Genomic DNA, 19,267 nt, shown 5'->3' with positions numbered 1-19,267 from the left:
AGCCAGCCTGCTGGCGCAAACCCTTCCTCCCCGGCTCTGTTTTGCCGAGGCCACAAGAAGCTGCCGGTTTTCCTCAGTTAACAGCTAAAGAAAATCCGTAGTGGCACACACCTTTAATCCCAGCACTAATCCCAGCACTTGGGAGGCAGAGGCAGGCAGATCTGTGAGTTCGAGACCAGCCTGGTCTACAAAGCTAGTTAGTTCCAGTACAGCCAGGGCTACACAGAAACCCTGTCTCAACAAAAAAAAAAAAAAAAAAAAAAAAAAACAAACAAACAAAAAGGTATTCAGTCCTGCAGGGCTTCCCTGGACCTGACATGCACCCTCTAACGCTGACCTGTGATGCTAATCGCCCTTCATTGCACTACTCCAGCAGGCATAAAAGAGGATTGCCAAGGGGCAAAAACCAACCACACACCTCAGCCTCGCCCTGCACTGAACATCACTTCTCCACACCAGGTCCTCAGGCTATTTCTCTGCCTAGTTGCCGGTCAACTTGCCCTCCTCGGGGCTCTTAGGGCTGAACGGTAGCTACAGTTGCTGGCTTCAGGCAGATGCTCTGGCCCACCCCACCCCCATTTTGTCCCTGGGCCTCACAACCCTCAGGTTGTGAGGATGAGTACTAGGCAGCCTCTTGCACAGATGTGAGAGTACGGGACATGGCCTGTCCCTGGGCGACTTTTCAGAGTCTTGTCTTGTATGCTCAGTAGCCACCCACCTTGCCTCCCATCTACAGAGAAACAAAGGAGCCCAGGTGACAGAAGAGGGAAAGAAGCCAATACAGCAGACAGCGTGGAGAGACCTAGACTAGAGGCAGCTACCCTGAGATAGCCTACCCTCCAAAGGCCAGGAGTACAGTAGGCATAAGTACACAGCAGGAGTGTCTGATGTCTTCTCCTGTCCTAAGGACTCCGAGGTACTTGAATCCAGATTCACATTCAGACAGCTGCTGTCTCAGCATGGCCGCTGGGTCTCTGCAGATGTCCTGGAAATCCAGCTGCAAACAGCCCTGAGGTGCCCACTCCCCTAGACCCATAACAGCCCTCAGGTCATACTGTGACCCTGGCTCAGCCTCTTTCCCTCCCCATCCTCTGCCCAAAAGGAGTAAAAGGCGCTCTGAGACCCAGGATTGACAATGACCTTACTCGGTCCGTCTAGCCTCCAGGGGGCTTCCCCAGCCACTGACACCTACATGAAGCTTTTCCCACACTAGCTTACAGCTAAAAATCTCCACAAGCAACTGGCATAGGGGTGTGTGTCCAGATCACTCCAAAGGCAAAAGAATGAATGGACGGACAGACAGACAGACAGACAGAGAGGACTTGGCAGTACCTATACCCTGGATACAGGATGTACAACATGACATCTATTAATCTATTTGTCTGGGTCGTCTAGTCTACCTGAAGTAGCAAGCAGGCTGGGACAGAGCAGGACCCCCACGTGGGATGAGCCTCCAAATCTGAGCTCTACACACAGGCACTAGTAGAGACAGAAAAAAGGGGCTCAGACATAGGGGGAGCAGTGGCACACCCTCCCCTACAGCCTCACAGCAACTGAGTCCAGCCACTGCTGAGATAACCCTCATTAGGAATGGATGTATAGCCAAATGCAACTGGACTCTGGGAACATCTTCCAAACTGACATTTGAGCTCAGGACCTCCGGACCCAGGGTGTGTCTGGCCACCCACCCCAGTGCACAGATGTACCAGAAAACATAAGGGACTTTATTTCTGGGAGTGGGGGGGGGGGCGGAATGAGACCTGGCTGGTGGCTAAGACATGTGGTACCTTCTCTACCTTGCTCACTGTAAACTCTATGGCACTCAGGTTTCCTGCTAGTTCTCTGCTTGCTCCCCAGGCATCCGGGACATACCAGCCTGGAAAGCACTTCGATTAAGATAGACAACTAGACACAGGAAAGGGCACAGGAGCTAATGCCCCAGTCCCCTGTGAGGGTCCAGAGCGAGAGCCAGGAGCCGTACCGCGGTGTGGGCACAGATCACACCGGCTGACACTGAGCCTGCACCGCCGTGTCCTAGCTCCAGAGTTTGTACCTGGATGCAGGTCAAACCCTGCAGCCCCTCAACACCGCAACTTAAGTCCCATCCCAGGGCACGCCCTCCCCCCACCCAAGCCGAAATCTCTGCACCAGAGAGCAGACCGCATTCCAGCCCATGCTTGCACCAGGGTCCAAGACTCAATCTTTGCACTTTCTTAAGCCACACTCAAAGGACACAGCAACCCGAGCCCCTGCATCACGCATTCCCTCCCGGTGCCGAGGAGCACCCTCCCCGCATTCCGCCTGAGCCCCGGCAACCAGCACTCCCTTCCTCCGACTGAACCCGCATTTCCTCTCCAGATTTTGGGTCAGCGCCCCTTCACCAGCGCCGGGTACCTGCTCAGAGGCTGTGCACCCCAGCGTCACTCTGCGCAGCTGCGCAGGACGGCAGCCCTGACCCGCATCTCAAGGCTAGGCGCAGCCTGAGTGGCCCGCCCTGCACTCTGCGTCATTCAGCCTGATTGCGTGGCAGCGGCAACCAAGAACGTGAAGCCAAGCATGTGCTGGGCCCCCTGAGATGCTCCACCTGCGGGTCAGTCAGCCTTCTCAGGACACCTAGTGACAGATGCTCAGAAAATGGCATTTACGGGCTGAGGGTCAGATCTTTGCAAAGCGTAAAGCCTTGTCTCCAAGCCCTGAACCACAAGGGCAGCCTGGGACAGAGAGTCAGGGGCCCCTTTGGACTTGAGCCTAGTTAAGTATCCAACATACACCTATCTCAGAACCCTCCTGCTAGAAGTCCCTCCAGCTACTTTCACACCAGCAGCACCCAAAGCCAAATAACAATTCCCAGGGAGTGACGTTGGACCTGAGGGCAACGTCAGCCTCAGGATCCCCCAAACGTGTCACACCACAGAGGGGACAGGAAGAACCCAAAGGATCAATCCCAAATTGAGCCTGCAGCAAGGCTGGTTCCAGAACCCAAAGATGCACCCCACCCCACCCCCACAACACACACACATCCCAGTTATCCTGCAAGTGTTGTACCTGGTTCCTGAAAGTGACAAGGACTTCACTGACTCCTAAGAAGATGGCTGTGACTTCCTCAACCATTCTTTCATCCCAAAATCACACTCTGCCTTCTCCATTCCCAACACCAGTAGACAATGCCCAGCAGAACTCCTGAGCCCCTGGCCTCAGTGCCAGGAAAGTGAAGAGGATTGATCTACGATCTCTGATCTAGATAACGGGGGATCTGCCCAGGAAGTCATGCCTGGCCAGCAGCTTCCTCCCTCCTCTCCTCCCCAGGGTGCTAGTTCCCTGTCCAGATCCTGATTCAGCATGTACTATTGAAGGTCCTTCTGCAACTACCCTGTGACTCCCCCACTTGAGTTGAGCCAACCAGCCTGGCTCATTGAGGTTGCCCACCATCTCCCCCTCTGAAGAGCCACCCCAGTCTGGATGGAGCCATGGCAAAGAGACACTATTTGCAGGGACAACATTTTATAGCTCTTTTATGGCATGTTATTAGAAATAAACGCAATGGGAGAGGCTGTCTCTCCTCCAGAGCAGCGGCGAGGTGGTGGGTCCCGGGCCAGGCAAATGTACACATGGTTATCAGTGCTGTGACTGCCCTGCCAGGCTGCATGCTGTGCGGGCACCCGGATCTCTTCCCTGCCCGCTGCTGTGTTCCCAGTGCCTGGCAACCATAGGTCACTGCGTGGTAGGTTATAAGACAAGCTACCACTCCCAGGAGACATACCCAGATCTAGGGTAACAAGTAAGGAAACGTATACCCCCCATACCAGCAGCACATGGACCTATGCTTCTTCCCTAAGACATCTCATTAACTGAAATCACGATGGCAAGTTAATATTTCATAAGACAGTAATTGCAGCACGGCCAGCTGATGAATAGACTGGCCTCTGGTTCCAAGTAGCCCAGGGTCCCTATGGGAACATCATCTAAGGTGAAATGGCCAGTGAGCCATGCATCTCCCATGAAGTGTCCGTGCTGTGTGGCCCTGAGTGGCTCCTTTTCTTTTAGAGAAGAACCACAGGTTACAGGATGGCCATATCACATCTTCCAAGATGCCATCACAACAGCATTTATGAAATATCCATCCATAAAAAACGATGGCACCATCCATAAAACTCAGATGCAGCATGTGCTGATCTCGCCAGAAAGTCGCCTCAGGTCTGACGAAAGAGATATTCAGCACAAAAAGTTTTTTTTTTTTCAAGGCATGGACATTATGCCCAAGACAAAAAGCCCCTGCTTGGGTAGCAAAAAGGAAAAACCACAGAAATGTGGTGATCCGATGGCTCTCTGCATGGAGGTCACAAGTGGGAAGCAGAACTGAGGAAGCAAGGTTGTGGAAGAAGAGGTCTGAGCCCAGAGCACCACACTTTCTCTTAGAGTACAGTAGCTGCTCTGTCCCAGTGCCACCTTTGTGTTAGGAATTGCAGCCCCAGGGGGTGTGTAAGTGGATGAGCATGGCTGTGTACCAATAAAACTTTATTTACAAAAAAAAAAAAAAAGAAGAAGAAAAAGAAAAACAGGAATAGTGCCAGAGTTGGAGATGATAATCAGGCTTGAGAGTGGGGAACATCCTCACTTTTCTTCATCGAGGGAGACAGCGGGTCCTCTGCACTCTAGAAACATCTCAGCAAAAGGACTGCTTGTGAAACTCAGTGGTGAGAAAGCACACAGGAAGTTGTAAGAAAAGCAGCCAGTGTCACTTGGGAACTCCCCACTCACTACAATACTGCTGAATGCTAACACAGGCACAATATCATCCTGAGAGCTGGATTGACCCCAGAGCCCAAAAGGTCACACGACATTTTCAGTAAACGTCAACAGCACATACCCACACATAGGCACACACATATACACATAGTTAAAAATAGAAATAAAAATCTAACAAAAAGGTCTGTCTTTCAACAAAAATCTTTTTAAAAAAAACTTTAAAAAGCATATGGATACGAGACTTGAACACACAGCCTATAATGAAATGAGGTTATCCCTTGCTGTTTGTGAGACTCACAACTGCACATGCAGAGCTTTGCATGGTCTGCAGGGGACACATGTGCAGTCGTCCACTGCACCTGCCTCCCCTCTGAGATGAATACCTCACACTGGGGTTGGGAGAGGCCAGGAAGGCCAAGCTTCCACAGCAAGTTCTGAACTGGTCCCGGGAGGAGAGAAGAACAGCCAAGGCAGCTGAGCGCTGTCAGATGTCCCCTTTGGGGACCTGTCCTGTGGAACCGTAGTAAGGACTGTAGAGCAGGAGCCAGCACCAGTAGCTGTGGTCCCTGGCACCCTGGCTCTAAGTACCAAAAAGACCTCCGGTGGGTTAAAACCATAAGAGGTACCTGGCCCGTATAACCATTGAGAATGGAGATGAACTCTGATTCGGAAAAGAGTTGCTGTGTGGGGCTGGAGAGCTGGCAAGAGCACTTATTGCTCTTGCAGAGGACCCTAGTTCAGTTCCCAGGACCCACATGGCTGCTCACGAGCACCTGTAACTCCAGTTCCTGGAGGTCGATGCCCTCTGCTGGCCTCTGTTGGTAACTTACCAGGACTCGAATTTCATCTTTTGGGAGATATCAAAGTGGGGCTTTCAGACAGAGGAAGAAGGAGCAGGGCTGGACAGGAGGGGCACTGTATGGAGAATTCCTTCCCTAGGGAGATGTAAACAATGTTACCCCCCTCCCTGTATAGTCCTAACTTCAAATCACAAGTACAATTTCACCAAAGTTCACCTGGGGGAACCCATGGCATTGCTGGGATTACTTACAGAGAGGTAAGAGATAAGTGGTGGGATCGTGGGGTGGACACCAAAGAAGCTACATTGTAATGTCTTCACTCCGCTTGATGATAGCTTCCCCAAAGGCTCACAGATGGAGCCCCTTCCACGAACCTCCCCTGTCTATATAGTCCCTCACATCCTAAGGCCACAAGGCCTCATGTCATTAGGGCAAAGTTGGATACAAATGGCTGGGAGGAGGGGCTAAACTCTCAAGTGAGGGCCCAGTGACCCTCCCCACCCACTCTTTCTATGAGAGAACATCAGTAGTTAACAAGACTACTACTGGCCTCCTGCAAATAGGCACAGTTGGTCTGATGAAGATGGCATTCGACAACAGCCATGTTCCTCTTCTGCAGGGGCAGGAGAAGGGGACCCCCGTAGCTGTTTCCTCTGAATTGAAGTTTTTGCTCATTAAGGGAGGAGGGAGTCTCACAAGATTGAAAAAACAAAGGAAACCCACAAGGCTCAGGAAGCTCAGAAAGTTACAGGACTCACAAGGCCCCTCCCCAAGGTTAGATAGCCAGCTACAATTGCTGAGGAGAGGAGACTCTCTGAGCGCCACTCTCTGCCTGAAACTTGTTCAGGAAGCTTGATGAGTACAGCTCTCGTGAATGGTCACCCATGCCCCTCTAATGAACCCCAACAAACTCATTGGTTCATCAAGCTGGACTGAGAATTGTCTCTCTGTCTACTGTCATTACCCTATAAATGTTTGCTTATGTCTCCCTAGGAAGAGTCACACAACACTAGAGAACAAGCCCTGGCCCCACCGAGAGAGAACACCAGCGGCAGGAAGGGTCAGTGCTGAGGAACCCAACCAGGTGCACAAAGAAGGGCCACGCTGTTCACAGCCAAGCCAAGATGGCGGCGGCCTGTTCTTCTGGCAGCCAGGACACTGTAGGGGCCCACAGTGACTCCAGCTTGTGGCTTGACTTCCATTTCCACTCAAAGTCAGAGAGTCCAAGCTTGTTTTTACTCTCTAAGGCTGGATAACAGGATGTTTGGCCAAAGATGAGGTTACCAGGTGTCTTGAGAATTAAGGAGGTGTTTACATTTGTTTGTATTTGAACCATGTTGTCCTTGAGAGAGGAAGGTCTTTTTGCCTCTCATTTTGGGTAAAAAAAAAAAAAAAAAAAAAGGTCCTGAGGAATAAACTGAGGGTGACTCTGGTATTGACTCAGAGTCCTCCCGATGCTATTCTGTATCTCCGTCTTTTTCTTTTACATCGTCTGTGTCTCTATTTTTCATATCTGTAATTTCTCAAACCCTCACTCCTCCATTCAAGACTGTTTGATAGTCGGGTGGGACCGGCAGGACACTAACAGCGCAGTCCCCCTGAAGGACAACAGACTCCAGGTGGGGAAATAGACAGCCAACTCAGGGACAGTACATGACCCAGACAGGGCCAGTCCCCACGTGTGAGCTTGAGGAACTGGGCAAAACACTCTTCCTGCCAGACGTGAGACTGCCAACTTCATACCAAGAGGCCAACCGCAGCAGCGGTCTTAGGCCAGTAGAACACAGGATGAGGAGGCCATGTCCTGAGAGCTGGGGTTGACCAGAGGTGAGAAGCTGCTACTCAAGTTTCTCAGACATGGGAGGCAGTGCTTCAGTTTCGGACTAAGTGAGTTGGGGTTCCTTTCAGGAAAACACGCTCCTCTGCATTTGAAATGAGACCTGTTATAGGCACCCAACTTTATGCAGTTGTTACAGCATACGGAAGTGGAAGTCGGAAGAGAAGCTGCAGGGTTCAGGGAAGCCCCTTAGCAGCCCTCCTGAAGTGGGACAAGGGTGCTTTCAGGATCCGGGGAGCCAAGTGCCCCCCTCTGTAGATGCAGGGCCAGACGGAGAGGGAGAACAGAAGGGCTCTGCTCTGAGTTTGCTCCAAGTGGTGCCAGGGTGCTTCTGGGAGTGCATGCAAGATGACCATGAGCATAGACTGTTGGCTGCAGCGTAAGAAGGACTACCATTAGACTCTGTCATCTCTCACCACAGTGACCTTCCCATGAGGCCATTGATGCTGTTCCTCCATCTTCCAGATCACATATGTTGCTTCCGCTAACCCGCAGGTCCTCCAGCAGCCACCAAATATGACACCATCTACAGAAGTCCCAGGGGCTGCAGGACAGGCCTCCCTCTCCTCCTGTCTTCCTAAACCAGAGATGCCAGAGAAACCTGAGAGAAGCAGGTGCTTCCAGGGAGACGGCTTGGTGCTTCAGGAACTCAAGGAACTCAAGCTGAGTCTAGCTCAGCTGCCCATGACTCCTTGGTGAATGAAAAAAAAAAAAAAAAAAAAAAAAGGACATGACTGTCCCTAGGTATGGCTAGGTATGGTGGAGGAGAAAGTGTATTGTAGATAAAATGGAGAGCATAATCAGAGACAGGGACATCTGGGAAAGTCAGAGAGGATCCACCAACCAAGACAGGTGGCTTGGGCCAAGAGACTGGCCAAGAGAGTAGAGGCCAGGTAACCAAAGAGGCTGGGTTATATAGAGAAGGGGAGCTGAGGGAAGGGCAGCCCCTAAACTGGGCTGGAGAAGTTTAGGGTAGGGGGCAGGGTATGCCAGCCATACCCTGTAACAGGTAGGGACTGAGGGATGCTGGGAGAACCTGGTGGCCAGATCCACTTTGATATGTTAAGTAGGCACCCCATTCATCCTGGCTATGAGATCTAACACTCAGGGCAGGAAAAGCCACAGCCCTGAAAGCCAAGGTCCCCCCACTGCTTCAGTCAGACCTTCACGGTGGCAGGGCTATGCGGCAGGGCCTCTTTCCTCAGACCCTTCCCCTCTCAAGAATCTCCGGGAATAGCCTCTTTGCAGGGAAGTCTCAATGGGGACAGCAATGGTCAAGGACCAGATACCGAGACTGGAAAAGCTGCAGAACCAGGGGCTGCCCACAGCCTGACCCGCCTCACTCTCTGCCTGCACCACCCCTGCACCTTGGCCACTCCTGTCTAGGTAAAAAAGGAAAGAACTAGGGTAGTCAACCCCAAGCTGAACAGGGTAGCAACTCCACATTTTCCCATCAGCCTTTGGCTCACCAGCGTTTGGTACAATGTGATACAACTCCACCACAGGCCAAGGTCTCTCCCAGGACAGAAAGGGGAGTAGGAGATGCCTACCTCCTCCTGTCAGACACTCCTGCTCCGTGTCTTGGCCCCAAATATCTTCTCCAGCCACTTTTCTATCATCCATGTCCTTCTTGGATGGCCCCCGCTGGAGTGGCCAGAGGACCTACGCTCAGCTAAACGGAGTCTATAAAAACCTCCCCACCACATTGGCTAGGCTGAGTTGCTCTCTGTATCTTTCAGCTCAGGCCTTATTGTTCCTAGTGGTAAACGACACGCGTGTAATTCAGAGAATAAATCAACCTCAGGAGTCTGTTCTCTCTTTCCACTGCGGGTTCCAGGGAACAAACGCTGTTTCCAAACTCAGTGTCTTTACCTACTGAACCATTTCACCCTTAAATCAGTTCTTCGTAAAAGCAGCCCAGGGTGGTCAGAGGGAAAGAAGAGGTCAGAGGGCAGCCCTAGAAAAGTTTCATCAAGTACAGCCTGTCACCTCTGAAGAGGCTGAGGTCCCCAATACTGTCCTGGTGTAATCTGCAGGCCAGGAAACGGTGTAGAAGTTTTCAACCTAAAAATAAACTCAACGCCAGGCTCCCTTGAACAAAACAAAATCATTTGTGGTTACCTAAGATGCACACTGACAGATCACAGGCATAGGGTTGGGAGACTTTCAAAAAACATAAAGTCTATTTTCTGTTTGGGTTTTGTTTTTAAAGATTTTTTTTTTTTTCCTGCATGTTTTGTGTGCATTGCAAGTGAGATGTCCGGTGCACGCAGAGGCCAGAAGAGGGCGTCTGATCTCCCGGAACTAGAGTCACGGAAGGGTGTGAGCCGCCAGATGGGTGATGGGAATAGACCTGAGTTGCCCAAAAAGCAGCCTGATGTTCTGAACGGTTCCTTCAATCCCAGCTCCGCCCCTCTGGCTTGGAGTGGGGCGTTCCCAGACAGGGTTTCTCTGGTATGGCCCTGACTGTCCTGGAATTCACACTGTAGACCAGGCTGGCCTCGAACTCACAAAGATCCTCCTGCCTCCTCCTGGTTTTGTTTTTTCAAGAAAAAGTCTTACTCTGTAACCCAGGCTGACCAGGAACTGTTTGGCTCAGGCAATCCTCCTGCCTCAGCCTCTGAGTGAAGCAACTACAAGCACGAGCCAACGCCTGGTGGTGCGTTAGCTGTTTTGTAACACAAATCCTTGGTTTGGGCTAGAGCAGAAATAGGCGAGGGCTCAAGGGTGACCTCATCCCTGGGAGGGATGAGGATCCGGAGCAAGCGGTCCAGGAGGGGTTTCTGCAGGAATCCCCCATGAGGACTCCGTCATCCTTCCCCATTCTGCCCGGCTTTCACTACCGCAGCTCCATCCTTCCCGATGTCCTCGAGACCTGCCGGGCGCCCCGAATCTCTCACGCCCGCGCCTTTCTCACCCTAGCCAGCCCATCTCACACCCTTGCAGCCTGGATTTTAGCAGACAGCCAACCTCCTCGCGACCCGAGGTCCAGAAGAAGCAAAGTCAAGAGCCTCGCACATGCGCAGGACCGGCGCGCCGCCAAAAGAACGGGGCGGAGCCTCCTGCCCCGGAAGCCGGGCCGTCCCATTGCGCCCGCGCAGTCCCGCCTTCTCTTCTGGCCGCCAATGGGGCCTCAGGCCCCGCCCCTGGAGACTCGGGCCCCGCCCCTGGAGACGCGCCGCGGCGAAGGCCTCGCCCACTAGCGGAGTGTACAGCAAGGGGGCGGCCGGGCCCGCGGCCCCGCAGCCACCATGAAACTAACGCGAAAAATGGTCCTGTCCCGAGCCAAAGCTTCGGAGCTGCACAGCGTGCGGAAGCTCAACTGCTGGTGAGGCGGCCATGCGCGGGAGGGATGAGAGTCCCGCCTCCGGGTGACGGAGGGGGCGCCTGCTGCCCCAAAGCTAGCCAGGTTGCAGGCCCACCCCGGGGCCAGTGCCTCGGAGGGGTGTGGCCCTCCCCTGACAGCTAGAATTTCCCTCTGGTCTCGCCGAGGGACTTTCACCAACCCTCTGTAACTGGGTCTGGTATCTGAAAACAAAGGTGCTTAGTGGCGTGTCTACGGGGAGAGAAAACTGAGGCGTAAAGTCATGATTCCATATCACTAGATAGATGCCAGAGAGGGTGACCCGGTCTGAGTGACAGCCCGGAACTTAGATGTTACAGGATGGATGCACTCACAGGTGCATGGTTGGGTCACGCTAAGACTGAAAGACCAGGGCTTCTGCTTCTGAAAGACCAGGAGTTTGCATTATTGGGTTTGAAGAGCTACAGGTTTCTCTGGGGACTCAGGTGGGACACTGTGGCCAGAGCATCTAAAAGAGACACAGCAAGTACAGCCCCTTGCCCCTAGTGGCGTCAACACGCTCCTGGAAGGAGTGAACTTTGTTAATTAAAAGGCTTTCTCTGCCCTGGCACATCTGGTGTTGAACCACGGCCCTCTCTGTGCTGAGTTTTCAATAATGCCTTTCTTTGTTGAGCCAACATGGCAGGGCTCCCTCTCTGTGCAAGCAGAAACAACAGCTTCATTGCAGGCCTGTGAAGTTTGCTTCATAAGTTGCATGATCAGCCTTTGAACTTGGTGTCTCATAAAGACCCCTTTGTTCCTGTCTGTGAGAGGAAACAACTTTCTGCTATGGGCGCCGGAGAGGAGTAGATTGTGTATCTCGCAGACCCATGCACCAACCGGTGTAGTGTGGTCAGAAATCTACCTAATCATTTGTGATACCTTTCCTGTTATCTGGGTAGCCAGCCTTTCTTACTGTTCCTTCAGATCATAGAATCTTTAGATTTATAGGCAATTGTCATTTCTCTGAGGATTTTTGATACTTTCCATTCAACGAGATTAAAGTACGTCTGTCTTTTCTTCCCCAGGGGCAGCCAGCTCACAGATGTAAGTTCTGCCTTGATTCGACCACCTCCCAGATGCCCAGATGCCTCTTCCCCATAAGAATAGATAAAGTTACAGGACTGTGGCCATCAGTTTAATGCCATGACACTTGCATGTCAAAGCTCTGCTCTTGGAGGAGTCCGGGTGGTGATTTTCCTCAAAGACATCATCAAAACTCTCTGCATGACCTCCTCTCAGTTGGCCCAGCTTTGGGATGTACACACACACACACACACACACACACACACACACACACACACACGGCAGGCAGAGACTAGACAGTGTACCAAGCTGGAACTGTAGAGCCCACAGCCCAGGTCTGATCTGCAGATATGACAGTGTTGAAGCCAAAACCTACTTGCAGTTCTGTCTGACTTGGACTCGACTCCATGGGCAGGGAAGGTGTCTATCCTTTCCTTGTGCCTCAGGAACACCAAGAGAAGAGGTTCTGTGTCGCAGCATAAGAAACCAAGATCCCCGGCCAGATGTCCTTTGATGGCATTGGATGTAATGATTTCTGTCTCTAGTACTGTCCTTAATCTGTCAGGTAGAAACACCACCCCAGTGAAGAACACTTTGAGGGCAAGCTGGGCCACAGAGACCAGCATAGCTGATTCTTCTGAGTGCTCTGGTTGCACAAGGCTTCACCCCTTGGCCCCATTGGTCCAGGTGATAGGACCCAGGACAGATGTCTCCCCTGACCTGAGAAGTGACAACGGGACACTGTTGCCCACTCACCAGCTCTACTCTTCCCTCCCTAGATTTCCATATGCCGGGAGATGCCCAGCCTGGAAGTGATTACACTCAGGTACTCGACCCCTGTGTCCCTGTAGTCCTGGGGTATGGGAGCTATGGGGAGCTACGTGTCCTTTCTGTGGGACCCAGGGAAAACGGGAAACCTGGAGACTCCCAGCGCAGTCTAAGAGGGCAGCTTCTGGTGACGAATGGATTGGGGAACGGGACTCCAAGAGCCCGGCCCTCCTGCCACTCATTCCTGCTTTCTCGGGGACCTGCCTGGGCCTCCTAGGGGCTCCACTCTGCCTGCCCTCCCACACCCACCCCAGGAGATAATCTGGGCACTTGGAGCAGTGTTCAGTCGGGCCTCCTAATAATGAGCAGTAGTCCACCCAGGCCAGTCCTCCCTGTGGCCACATCTGTCCCCGAGAACTTCCCCGTGCCCTACCTCCTCTGCCTTCCTGACTATCACTTGTAGGAGATTCTCCATCCCCGAATTCTCCCCTGACCATTCTGGGACCCAAGATAGGGATGACACTTACGGCCCCTGATGCCTGCCAGGTGCTGGCGTGGGAGCTTTCTACATGTCAACATGGTGCTGGCGTCCTTCCCCAGAGCATGTTAACATATCAGAGCAGCCTTGTGGGAAGGGGCATGGGTAGGGTTAGCTCAGCAGGCCAGGCTCTGGCTACTGTTGAGTGGAACACAGAATGTAAACGTTTGGGGTGTTGGTAGGGACTTTGGGAGTTCCTGAATGCTGTTTTTTCCCTTCCTGTGTTGCGATCCCTTTCCTACAGGATGGGGGTCACCCTCAAATCCTGTTTGTCAGAGCTAATTTATGTGTGATGTAGAGCTTGTGGGCATTGATGCTGAGTTTTAGCCAGTTCCTGCTGTAGGGCTAAGTGTGTCCCTTGGGGGCACAAAGGAGGGTGAAGCACCCTGTCTGCCAGAGTGTTTCCACGTGAATGCAGAGCTCCACGCCAAGGCACTGCCCACGTGGTTCTCCAGTTAAAGGGCTCCTCCTAACGCTACCTCTTCCCCAACCCCGACTTACTTGGTCTTGACCCATTTCTAAGGCTAAGACCTTTTGCTGCAACTCATGGCTGAGGCAGGCCCACAGGTAGAGGCCCCTGGCTCATGGAGGTCCAGACTGTATGGGTCCCTAACAGTGTGCTGGTCCCACAGCGTCAACAGTGTCTCCACCCTGGAACCTGTACGTGCCTGCCGACGCCTGAGTGAGCTGTACCTGAGGCGGAACCGTATCCCCAGTCTGGATGAGCTGTTCTACCTAAAGGATCTACCACACCTCAGGGTGCTGTGGCTGGCCGAGAACCCGTGCTGCGGCACCAGCCCACACCTTTACCGAATGACTGTGCTGCGCAACCTACCCCACCTGCAGAAGCTAGACAACCAAGGTAGAGTCTGGCACGTCCACCTACTGGCTACTGAGGAGGTCCCCATTGAGGGCCTTCCCAGGCACCCCTCCTCCCTGGCTTCTGCGACTCCCAGCTTGAGGAAATGGGCTTCTGCCCATCACATAGTATCATCAGGAGAGCCTCTGTGAATGTCCCCTTGCAGCATGTAGTACCCACAGGGCTCCTGTCTGTTAAACCCACCTGGACTTGTGCGCCTCAACATTCTCTCCTCCTTTTGCCTCCCTCCGGGAGGAAAATCCATATGCCGTGGTGAGGGTTTGTAGTGTGGTGACTGGGCAGCATGGGGTGGGCTCAGCTGCACTGGCAGCCAGGCCTCTGGAGCCATATGGAGGACTGCCCCTCACACCATGCCCACCTGTGCTGTGCCCGCATGCCCCTCTATCGTGGTGGAGAGCCCTGCTCCGGGCTCTTGGCAGGGTCCAGCTTGCTGACACCAGAGGTTTATGCTCTCAGCAGCCAGTTTCTGATTCTCATCAGTTGCATGTCATTGTTTTCTCCCAGACACTTACTAAACAAGAGTGAGTGAAGTAAATATGTAAAGCCATACCTTTTAAAATTTGTCTTAGGGACTGGAAATGTAGTCTGACGGCAGAGAACCTACCTGCTAGCATATGCAAGCCCAGGCTCAACCCAGGCACCACACAGACTTATCTGAATTTGGGGCTTTGCTCTTAAAAGCTGCTGGACCCGAGGTTCACAAGCACCCCTTGCTCTTCTACCAAGTGTCACACACATTCCGGGATTGGGGATCAGAAGGGGCAGGACTGACTGTTCCCAGGTACAGCCCTCGTACACACAGCAGCAGGCATGCTGAATCCCCCAGGAGGCCGGGGCTACGTGGAGCTGACAGGCCCCTGACACCCTTACCTTTTCTGTCCTCCCTAAGCTGTGACGGAGGAAGAGTTGACTCGCGCACTGATGGAGGGAGACGAGATCACTGCCGCCCCAGGCAGAGAGGACGCAGGCAATGGCTGTCCCAAGCCCTCCTACACCCTCAGCTCTGCCAGCTCTACAACTGAGGCCAGCCAGGGCCTGCTGAGCTACACGGAGGATACAGAGTGAGCCTGCAGGGGAGCAAGACCCACTGTCCCGGGGCATCCTCAGGCCGTGAGAGGGAGGCTTCCTGTCTCCTTCTGGGAGGGGCGTGAGCTCAAGTAACCTGTGCACACAGTGCTGGGCAGGGGAGGGAGGGTGATGCAGAAGCTTCTAGAAGGAGCATATGACCTGTCGTGCTGCTGGAGTGGCCTTGAATGTGGGCGTTCTGCTGCTTGGTGTGACTGCTTGGTTAGGAAGGGTGTGGGTTCTTTAGATGGGCCACAGATGAGTTCCACATGGTGGATGCAGCCCGCTGTCTCCCGTCTGTGGACAGCACTGGAGATGAACTTTGTGGGAAGGCCCACAGGCCACTCCTCTGCTCTGATGCCCTGCAGGGTCACTTCTGTGGCAGTGCCCTCCCTGAGGCCCTGGGTAGAAAGCATTGCAGGTGGGGAGCCCTGGGCACAGAGAAGTTGCTCCCGGTAGCTCTGGGCCCCTACTCTGCACACCGGGCTCCCGTGCCATTATAAAGTGCCTAGGTTGAGGGTGCCTGCCTTCCGTCTCCTGCTGTGGGCTGGGACCACTTGCCGGCGTGACTTGGTGTCTTAGTGGGATCTGACATGCAGATGGAGGGGCCCAGAGCCCTCTGAGTGTCGCTCTCTCACTGTCTGCCTCTCCCCAGCAGAGTCCAGGGCCAGACTGCTGGAGACCAGTCTCCTTCCTTCTCACAGAGGGATGCTTTGAGGAGTCACAAAAATAGGGTGAGTGACCATTGCCCCTCCCTCCAGACAGCAGAAGGCAGGCGCCAAGGGGTGAAGATAACAGGGGCCAGGTCTAGGCTCTTAGGAAGAGGGGGGTACATGAGGTTCACTTCCGCTTCCCACTCCAGCATATTGGAGCCCCCCACCTCTCGAGGTCACTGTCCCCTCAGGATTCCTTCCCTCCACTTGCCGTCCCCATTTCAAACTCAATTCCAAGAGCTGGTCTGTGCCCACAGGCTCCCTTCCCTCTCCAGGTCCTCATTTGCTCCACAGAGAATTGCCAGAGGCATTTGTCTGCTGGTGCCTACCAGGCATCCTCTGGCCTGCAGCTAGAATAGGCACACCCGCCCCGGAGAAAGGTCCACCTTCTGGCTGGTTGCCCTGGGGCCGGCCTCTGTAGAACAAGGACACAAATAGAGGTTTGCAGAAGCCCTGTGTGCTGCAGAGGTCAGGGGTCAGAAGCTGAAGTGAGTTATCCACTTCTGGCTTGTTCTTCTCAATGAGCCACAGGTGCTGCCCCTCAGCCATCCAGGTCCTTTTGTCTTTGGTTGGAAACACTCTTTCTCACCGCTTTGTATGAGAGGGTACCACTCTGAGCTGCCCTTGGCCCCCAGCCTCTATGCCCAGTTTCTCCATCTGAAGCTGGGGCACAGACCCAAGGCTGGCTGGAACTGCATAGGGAAACAGTGCACCAGTGTCTGTGCCGCGACCTCCCCATGTTGCTGCCTTGGAAGGCCCCACCCTGAGACTGTTCACCCTCTAAAGGATGCCACTGGCCAGGCTCTAGGTCATCCTGTCTGTCCGCAGAACATCCTGACTGCCGTCTTGCTGCTGCTGCGGGAGCTGGACACGGAGGGGCTAGAGGCTGTCCAGCAGACTGTGGGCAGCCGGCTCCAGGCGCTGCACAGGCTGGAGCCCCAGGAGGACATGGAGTGACTTCCTGTGCCCCAGTATCTGGACCCTGTTATATCCTGTGGAAACACCGCTCCACCTGGAAAGCCTCCCTCTGGGTTCCTGACACCAGCCCAGTGCAGGAGCAGTGGCTGCCAGCTGGGCAGACCCCTCTCCTGTGCCTAGGGCTGGCAGAGCTGCTGCCCACCAGCATGGTCCCTGAGACTTACCAGCTGAGGCCTTGAGGATCTGGGCACTACCTGACCCTTCCTCAAGGGAAGACTGTACGAGCCATACCCTACAATAAAGCACTTTTTTTGGGCTGGTAGCCAGCATCTCTGACAGGCAAGGCCTTGACCACAAGGTCCATGCTGTTTCTCAGAGCTAGGGGGAGCCCTGGTGTCTCTGTCAGGCCTATTCTCAGGGAGGTGCCTGGAATGATGTCTTACAAGGCACCATGTCCCAGGTGTCTTTAGACACCATAGCCTAGGAGAATGGATTTCTCTCAGGACAAGGATGGGCAGGACACTGTCCTTTTTATTTCTTCTTTAGGAGAAGGATGTCACCTAGTTAGAGTAACTGTTGGGGACATCCAGAGTTGCTCATTATTCTGAGGTGTCAGATGCCATCAATAAAGCTGTCTTAAGCCGGGCGGTAGTGACGCAAGCCTTTAATCCAAGCACTCGGGAGGCAGAGCCAGGCGGATCTCTGTGAATTTGAGGCTAGCCTGGTCTACAGAGTGAGATCCAGGAAAGGCGCCAAAGCTACACAAAGAAACCCTGTCTCGAAAAACCAAAAAATAAAAAAATAAAGCTGTCTTGTTAGAACAGTTGGGATAAGGTTTGTAATTTACCCACCAGGCAGGGGTGCCTTGGGGTAGGCTTATACCTGCCATGAGAAAATAGAGCCAAGAAAGGCATCAAGATTAGCATGTGTAAAACAATGAGCCAAAGTCTGGAACTACCACCACCATGGGACAAATAGACATGGCCCAAGAAACCTACTGCATGCAATGCTGGCCCTGTAGGTGACCTGTGTGGGTTTTAATGCTGAAGGTTCTGGGCCACTGGGCCCTTGACCTTGCTCCACCTCTGGTCCGCTTCCAATCTTGGGAGTACTTTCTTAATAAACTGTTTCTATCAGTACCTGTGTCCCTAGTCCAATTCTTTGTTCCAGGACAAAAACCTGGAAATGCTAGCAGGTGTCCTCTGGACCACACCCCATGCCTGTAACATCCTCGCTTTCCTTCTTCCTGTGCACAGTCATGCAAACCTCAGGGATGGACAAACTGTACCAGTTGTGATAAGACCACAATCCCTAATCCCCACCTTCAGCCCTCTGCCCAGACTGGGGACATGCTACAGCACAGCTTGTAGCCCTACCTGGAGCTGAGCAAGGGGACCTTGAACCCCTACTTCAGGTGTAACCCCTTGAGCAAGACAGGAATTGGCATGGTGATGGAGCACCCTCCCATCCAACTCACAGCAGGGAGAGCTGAGGCCAGAGGTGTCACCCCCTAGAAGGGTGGATGCAGTACAAGAGCACTCAGGAAAGAGCTGGCTGTTCTGTATCCTGGGTGTCACCTAAAGCCATTGCTGTCACCAGGACCCAAAGTTGCCACGCAGCTGAACAGACAAACATTGAGTCTAGCAGGAGTTCCATACTGAGAGCTGAGTCCCATCTGATGGAACCAGGGCACAGGACAATGACCTGACTCTACCTGGCAGTGACCAGAATGAGCCACACAAGTCCTGGGTCTGGATCTCCCATCCTTGCTGCCTCTCCGTTGCAGAGGCCCCCGTGTGGCAGATGCCCAGACTGAGCAAGGGGCCTAGTGGATGCTGCTCTAACCTTCAGGTGTCCAACTACTGCTGTTGTCCCCAGGCCCTGAGCTGCTTTGGAGAGAGAACACACTGAACAGCTGTGGATATTCGTGGTGACTCTGGAACCGGCACATGCGTCCCCAGCCTGAGCTGGGACGTCTGAGCCTGTCAGGTGGGGAGCTGGAGGACCAGTGAGAGGCCATTTCCAGGATGCCATCACCTCCCGGATGGCATTACCCTAGCAGGCAGCCCAGATACAAAGTGGTCCACGTAAAAGGGCAATGCTGCCTGCCAGCCTTTCTTGCTGTCACCATCCTCTACTGACATCAGAATCCAAAAACCTACTTTTCCACCTTCCAATGTGGACTAAGACCAGAGGCCTCCAAGCACTCAGCACCGGATCGGGACCACTGAGACATGCAGACATGGATTTAGCAGCTACCAGGCTCTCAGCCTCTCCCAAATGCAGATGGCCGTTATTGGGCTACCCAGCCCATTGTGTAAACCAGTCTGGCAAATGCACTTTTACAGTATATATACACATCCCATTGGTTCTGCTCCTCTAGAGCCCTAACACAGCCTTGTTGCCATGTGCTCAAGACAAACCCTCCAGGGTCCTGTAATAACACCTGTCACTCCACGACCTCCCTCCCAGCAGCCTTGAGGGCACTGGCTTCTTGGGACTCCAGCCAGGTGGAAGCAGCTGGAATGTTGCCTGGGAGAGAGATGGAGGCCCACAGCAGCCTTGCAGTGACCCATGAGGCTGGCCCTTGTCATCTCAGCTGAGTGCTTGCCCAGCAGCCCCTGCATTCATGC

The 19,267-nt window shown here is 53.4% G+C and overlaps 1 protein-coding gene across 1 annotated transcript; it reads left to right on the top strand.

The window, feature by feature from the left end:
- Positions 1 to 10,555: 10,555 nt before the first annotated feature.
- On the top strand, positions 10,556 to 17,773 carry Cfap410 (cilia and flagella associated protein 410). The gene is made up of 7 exons (XM_059282247.1): positions 10,556 to 10,711; positions 11,755 to 11,773; positions 12,532 to 12,578; positions 13,691 to 13,920; positions 14,828 to 14,999; positions 15,662 to 15,737; positions 16,545 to 17,773. The coding sequence occupies exons 1-7, from the start codon at positions 10,635 to 10,637 to the stop codon at positions 16,671 to 16,673; spliced, it is 750 nt and encodes a 249-aa protein (XP_059138230.1). The 5' UTR covers positions 10,556 to 10,634; the 3' UTR covers positions 16,674 to 17,773.
- The last annotated feature ends 1,494 nt before the right edge of the window (positions 17,774 to 19,267 follow it).

Source organism: Peromyscus eremicus, chromosome 16_21, assembly GCF_949786415.1.
Source record: "Peromyscus eremicus chromosome 16_21, PerEre_H2_v1, whole genome shotgun sequence".
NCBI lineage: Eukaryota > Metazoa > Chordata > Mammalia > Rodentia > Cricetidae > Peromyscus > Peromyscus eremicus.
The sequence above is the reverse complement of the archived record's forward strand: the minus strand, read 5'-3'. Positions and strand labels throughout refer to the sequence as shown.